A 7,161-nucleotide genomic window follows, 5' to 3' on the forward strand; every position below is an offset into this window, starting at 1 on the left:
GTAGAAAATGTGACCCCGGATGATGGGATCGCCAATCTTGTTACGATTCCTGAGGGGTAATTAACACATCGGATAGTTGGAGAGACATTTAACTCAAAACAAACAAAAGTCACAGTCATGGTGGCACAAGAGGAAATGTCTGAGGATAATTAAAGTTATTAGGACAAGTTGTCTGAGAAACAACGTGTGCCAACCCGTTAAAGTCCTGAGTCATCCTTAAGTGCACCATGGGAATCTGTACATAACATTCAGGCCAACCCAGTCAATACTTGTGCAACCCAGTCAAAACTTGTGGAGACTCTGCACTGCGATGCCTTGAGCCGCCACACTAGTGCTAACGGAGGAAAAATAAGCTGTAAACATACAACTGCTTCTGACATGTGCCTTTAAACCAACACTTCATTGGTTGCACTCCCACTCCTACACTTTGTATGCACGGACATTCTTGCACAGGCCCCCACATGCACGCACACACACACACACACACACACAGACACACACACACACACAAACACACCATTCTCAAATTACTCCAGTGTGTCCAAGCCCACATAGCTGAAACATTTATCAGTCAGTTACTGAACTCCACCTCTCAGGATTTACGTTTGTGGATTTCTGGATGCAGGTTAGATAGAGACTACTTTGTTGTTTGAAATCCTGACTGTTAACTTTACAGCCATTACCTTTTACCCCTTTATAGTTATTTGGGGTGTGTGTGTGTGTGTGTGTTTTATAATGGGTCACGCAGGACAAACAATAGCTACGAGCCAGAGTTCAGCTTTGTTTAGTCAATGATTATTTGTCCTGGAGCAGATTAGAAAAAAAGGAGCGCAGCGAGCGTTCGCCCAGACAAACGAGCACCATGAAGCCGTGGCAGAGCCTCTCGGTCTGTGTGCTGCTGGTACTTTGTGCGACACGGAGCGCAAGCGGAGGGAACATTTTGGTCTGGTACACTGAAGGCAGCCACTGGATTAACATGAAGCCTGTGCTGGAGACGCTGATCGACAGGGGTCACCGGGTCACGGTTCTGGTGCCGAGCGTGTCGATGTACATGAACACCAGTGAGCCTTCTCGCTTCAGCTACGAACCCTTCGACGTCTCGGTCTCAATGGAGGCCATGCAGGACTTCATGAAAGACTTCCTTCACTTCTCCATGTATGAGATAGATCATATGAGCTACATGCAGATATACATGAAATTCATGGATATAATGAAGGTCAACCTGCAGTATTCTTTGAAGTATTTGGACGGCGTGCTGAAATCAGAATCCATCATGAAGAAGCTGAAGGAGGGAAAATATGACCTTCTCCTGGCTGACCCTGTATACCCCGGCAGTGACTTAGTAGCAGAGATTTTGGGCATCCCTCTGGTCTTCTCCCTTCGGTTCTCCTTAGCCAATAACTGGGAGAGAAAGTGTGGTCAGCTCCCTGCTCCTCCTTCCTTTGTCCCCGGGGCTATGAGCAAACTAACCGACAAGATGGACTTCTCTGAGAGACTGTGGAACTTCCTCTACTACGCATTGCAGGACCTCCTGCTCGAAAACATTTTTTGGGACGTACTCGATAAATATTACTCCGAAATCAAAGGTGAGTAATAACTATGTAACAACACATTTCTAAGGGCCGTATAAAATCCAATGATTATTGGATTGATTGCAATGTTTCTAAATCCAGTCAACAGTTCGTCTGCACCTATTTCAAGCAAATACAATATGAAAAATAATGTTAATACTTTTCAAAGGGCGGCTGTCATCCTTTCATTTTGTTTCATGACAGGAACACCCACCAGTGCCTGCGAGGTGATGGGTAGGGCAGATATCTGGTTGATGCGAACCTACTGGGATTTTGACTTCCCTCGTCCTTTCCTCCCCAACTTCAAATTTGTTGGTGGGATTCACTGCAGACCTGCTAAACCGCTACCAGAGGTAGGGCTGTCGCTACCATCACAGGCCTATTATTATGTCATTACACAGAGGTAGGGCTGTCTACACAGGATTCCTGACTTCAACAATAAAGAGAATGAGCCAATAAAAATAGAGAACACTAAATGCCGGTTGGTTTGCATTGGGACAATGTTATTCTTGCAGGAAATGGAGGAGTTTGTGCAGAGTTCTGGAGACGCTGGCATTGTGGTCTTCACTTTGGGATCAATCATCAACAACATCACCACAGAGAAGGCAAACATTATAGCCTCAGCCCTCGCTCAGGTCCCACAAAAGGTCAGAGGACAATCTATATTTTGTCCGTTTAATTAAGATTATTTTTTCTTGTCCTTGTACAACCCAGGGTTGCTCATCGAAATGCAGTTATAGCCCCTTTATGCTACACAGAAAGCAAACCATGCATCTTTTTTGCATCAAGAGGAATGGACCCAGCAGCAACAAAACACCGGTGTTTTCTTTGGTCAGATAAGATGTCCGTTTAACATAAAAATGTGAATCACTGTCTATCGAGGTCACTGAAACAGAAGCTTTTGTTCAACTTCGGCCAGGTTGAAGATTTTCAGAAACTCCGTTTTCAGTGTTGACGTTGTTATGTCAGAGTGTGCGATGTTATCTTCTTCTAGGTGTCCCTAATGAGGCGACACGTCAAGCAAGTGCAGTACACAAAATGAATGGTTTACGTGGCCAAATTGCCGTAATAACAAGACATTTATATATATATATATGATGATTAATATAATAAGGTAGGTTAGCAGCACCACTTAATTTGAATTAAATTGCAAGTTATAGCGACAGCAATTTTTTAAAAGATAGTACAGCCGGGCCCAAGGCTGGGAGAAGAGATTGGGTTTAAAGTTTAAATAAGTAATGGAACCTAATCTCATTGGATAAATGACCTAACACCAGAAGGTAATCACCAAAGATCCAATGTAAAGAACTAAAGTTTTGTTATAAAATAAAACTACTTTTCCCCTTTGTTCACGCATTTATTATTAAATGTATTGCTATGCAGTAAATTATGAAATATGTGTTATTTTGAGTGTTTTTACTTTTGGTATTAGGTGCTGTGGAGATACAGTGGAGAAAAACCAGCAACTCTGGGTGCCAACACCAGAATATACGACTGGATCCCTCAGAATGACCTACTGGGTAAGTAAAGTTCTTTTGCACGTCACTTCAGAGACGAGGGATTTTCCAATCATAAACAATTACAAGCTTCTATTCATCCAGTGAAAAGTGAACTATGCAAGCAGGTCCACACAATAAAGCTGTGTCCTTATTTCATACAACATACGAACAGTATACTATTTATTTTTGTTGTATACTGCTTTATACCGAATGCCCAGCCAGCTATGTCGTCAATAGTTTTTCATACTGTGGACATTTCCTATATTTACTTTGTGAATTACATCATGGGGCATATAGTATCCATCAACAGATAGTGGTACTGATTGTTTTGTAGAATAATTCATATAACTTGTTAAGTGTGAATACAATACATACTCAAAACCTGCTCACAGTTCATTTGGTATATTGTATGTAATTGGGACACAGTTTATGCTCGACTTAATCTATGTTCAGGTATCTACAGATAAATGCAGACTCAGTAGACTATTGGTCAAGATGTTGGTAGCGTTCTGGTTTCCGTTTGTAGTCCGAGTAACATTGAACCATCACATTTGAGTGGGCTTTGATGACATGGAGCTAAACCGTCCGTTCGGAGAGCTCATGAGGCGCAAGGCTTTGGTTCGAAGTGCAATCCCAGAACCCATCGGCTATCGTCGGTCAACGCCTTTTATGGTCTTAAAGTTCGCTTGTGAAAACAATCAGATCGTAAGACGTTGTCGCGCAACTCCACCTCCAGTCTCGCATTTCAACTTGCTTATTATCTTACTGTAAACAATGACCGAGCACGGAAAAAGGAAGTCTCGGCCTGGATATCCGGTTTGTTTAACAGGAACCCCGAAATAATGGCAGTTGCCCTCAGATGCAAAATCGTTTCCACCGATAGGTTCCAAGATTGTGCCAACAAGGACATTACATATTACATTACATGTCATTTAGCTGACGCTTTTATCCAAAGCGACTTACAATCATGTTACATTCATACACTGTAGACACAGCTACAGGGAACAACTCAGGGTTAAGTGTCTTGCTCAAAGACACACCGACTAGTGCGGGGATTGAACCACCAACCCCCTGATTGAAAGACGGACCTGCTAACCACTGTCAGACAAAGTGTGTAAGAGGTGAACTAAAAGCACAAATCCATGATCCTTTGCCAATGTTCAGTACATGTTTATAGTCGTCATATCATTCAGAAGCGAACAATATGTGCATAAACAACCAATCTTAACTGAAGAGATTAATGTATCTTTCATGATTTCTGATACCCATATCAGGTCACCCCAAGACCAGAGTTTTTATCACCCACGGTGGCACCAATGGGATCTATGAGGCCATCTACCACGGTGTTCCCATGGTGGGCATCCCCATGTTCGCTGACCAGCCAGAAAACATGATCCATGTTGGGGCAAAGGGAGCCGCAGTTAGTGTAGACTTTAACTCCATGAAAACGGAGGATCTTAGAGATGCAGTCAATACCGTCATCAATGACAAATCGTAAGTTCTTTTTACAGATTTTCACTTTTAAGGAGAGTTACAAGGTAATGAAAAAACGACTGCCTTTTTGGAGAGCTTACATTAATAATACGTAAGCGATTGAAACCATGACATAAATGATGTAATGCAGTATGAAAGCTCAATCACCACAGAGTTTCAAGGTCACAATGAAATTACAAAACCACAGGAGTGTCTTTTCTCCTTGTAGAATGGCTTTCACGTGAGAAAAAAAACACCTTTTATTCTTATTCTCGGTCAGGCACAGAAACACAACGATAAAAATGAACGATACGTGGAAGACATGTAGCCCATTAATCCCCATTTTCCCCTGTGTATGTCCCGTTCATAGGTACAAGGAGAATGCCTTGTGGCTGTCCAGTATCCACCACGACAGACCAATGAGTCCCCGTGATGAGGCGGTATTCTGGATCGAGTTCACCATGAGAAACAAAGGGGCCGAGCACCTGAGGGTTCAAGCCCACAACCTCACCTGGTACCAGTATCACAGCCTGGACGTCCTGGCCTTCCTCCTCACCGTTGTTCTGATCCTCGTACTCCTCTTCATCAAGACCTGCAGTTTCTGCTTCCAGAGGTGCTGTGGAGGAAGAGGAAAGGAGAAGACGAAGAGAAAGAGAAAGGCCGAGTAACCGACTGAAATGAGATGTAGTTGGGAAAAAACTTGCTCGGCTTAATCATGTAATGTAACCACAAGCCCCCGGATTGTAGTTTGTGTCTTGAGACAACTCTAAAACAAGTAAAAAAGCAAATGAAAAACATACTTTTACAATTTTTCCAGTATTCTCGTGAAACAATGAAACAATTTGTTATCTTAGCACGGAGGTGATGAGAGCTGGCGTGAGTGAGTGCATGAATGCATCTCTGTGTCTGTCCGCATTTTTGGCTGCATGCTCACGGTCTTTTCGTGGTTGCAGAGACTCACACTAAGTATTATCAATTCAACATAAACCTAACATCATACCTGCTAAACACCAGCGTATCAACAGTGTCCATGTAAGCACGTTCGCTCAAATGTTCGCTCTGTGTTCGGCCTCTCGGAGCTGCCAGCACGGCTGTAGACTCTCGCTTCAGAGATGTATTTAGAAGTCGAATGAGGCAGCGTGTTTCAGAAACTGTCAGTTCAGAGTAATAATGTTTTTTAATGATACCACCATTAATTGACTGCCGACTGCTCATTCACTAATCATAACAGGATAAACAGACCACATATTGGGAATCTAGAGGTTTACTTTCTTGCATTAAAAGAAAAAGGTAACCGTGAAGTCTAAATACATGCTTCATGTTGCAGTTATTGCCAGTAAGACGGTACGGACATCTGCATGGATACAAAACAATATTTGTACTGTATCTGTGCAAGTGAAAACCACGTCCGATACACTTGCAGCCGAGCCAACTTTGGATTATATTAATTCAATAAAACATTACAGCAGTGGTTGTTCGAGACAATCTTGGCAGAGATCTGCACTCTACTGAGTGCAACTTCCTATTTTCACTTGTTATGTCGCCATGAAGTCAGGTTGAGTCAGCCTCGCCTGGAAAACTGAATTGAAGACATTGTTAACCTCTATGCACACAATTACCATGCATTTGCTTTAAAATACATGTGAACAGTTGTATCGTTTTTTCCTTTATGTAATAACACTACATTTCTGACATTGACGGGTAATAATTTTGGGGGAAAGAATTTCACACAAAAAAGGATTTTTCATTCTGTTCCTTTCATTCTTCTGACGAGTTATTATTAATGGTCTTGATAACTATATACTGTAATATCTAAAGTATATATATGTAAACTGGAAACAAAGCTGTAAAGTAATCCCTGTTGAAACAAATAACTGGTATTAAAGAATTTCTCATCTGTCAGTTAACCAAAGTTTGACTTTTGTGCTACTTAATAACGTCTTAATTGAGGATTCTAATGAAGCTTTCACAAATGAGTTGTTAAGTTTAGCACTCAACATGAAGAAGAATCTTAAAGAAGCTGCTCACCATTTCCCAATGCAAGGAGCAGACCCCAGGACAGCTGGTATCTGAGGGATGTCAACGCAAACCCATCCAGGCTGATAGAATCTGGTGAAGACATGGCAAAACAATATCAGTTATATCAGTTGTTTTTTAAGGCATGAAACTAGGGTTTACTCACCTTTTTCCTGTGGCTCCTTTCCCTTAGTGGTCATCACACTTCACCTGACAGATGCGTTTGTCGTTTGGCTCACAGATCCTCGATGGCTTTCACTAACAAAACAACAAAAATCAGAGTTAAATGAGCTGAGAAAATAAACCCTCATTCCAAGTACAGCACAGGTTAAGTGTGCCCTCTAGTGATACAATATGAGACTCAGAGAGTGCAGGGGGTCGGGCGACAGAGTTACACACTGCCTCTATGTATCACTGGTTGCCATGGTATTTAATGTGGAATATCACAGTAAACCATAACTCTGGTCACAAAAGTGTGAACGTTAGGAGAGGCTCAAGGCTTTTGTGAATATCTACGTGTCCTTAAATGTGTTTTGGGGTTTAGATATGACGGCTTAATCACAGTTTACAAAGTGCTCTCACTTCTTTCAAAAAAGAAAATG

The 7,161-nt window shown here is 41.9% G+C and overlaps 1 protein-coding gene across 1 annotated transcript; it reads left to right on the forward strand.

Moving 5' to 3' along the window:
* The first annotated feature begins 578 nt into the window (after positions 1 to 578).
* LOC117736779 (UDP-glucuronosyltransferase 2A1-like) lies at positions 579 to 6,452 on the forward strand. The gene is made up of 6 exons (XM_034542331.1): positions 579 to 1,586; positions 1,776 to 1,924; positions 2,087 to 2,218; positions 3,004 to 3,091; positions 4,345 to 4,564; positions 4,914 to 6,452. Exons 1-6 carry the CDS (start codon positions 863 to 865, stop codon positions 5,209 to 5,211), a joined length of 1,611 nt encoding a protein of 536 aa, XP_034398222.1. The 5' UTR covers positions 579 to 862; the 3' UTR covers positions 5,212 to 6,452.
* The last annotated feature ends 709 nt before the right edge of the window (positions 6,453 to 7,161 follow it).

The sequence above is a fragment of the Cyclopterus lumpus genome, chromosome 9 (assembly GCF_009769545.1).
Source record: "Cyclopterus lumpus isolate fCycLum1 chromosome 9, fCycLum1.pri, whole genome shotgun sequence".
Taxonomy (NCBI): domain Eukaryota; kingdom Metazoa; phylum Chordata; class Actinopteri; order Perciformes; family Cyclopteridae; genus Cyclopterus; species Cyclopterus lumpus.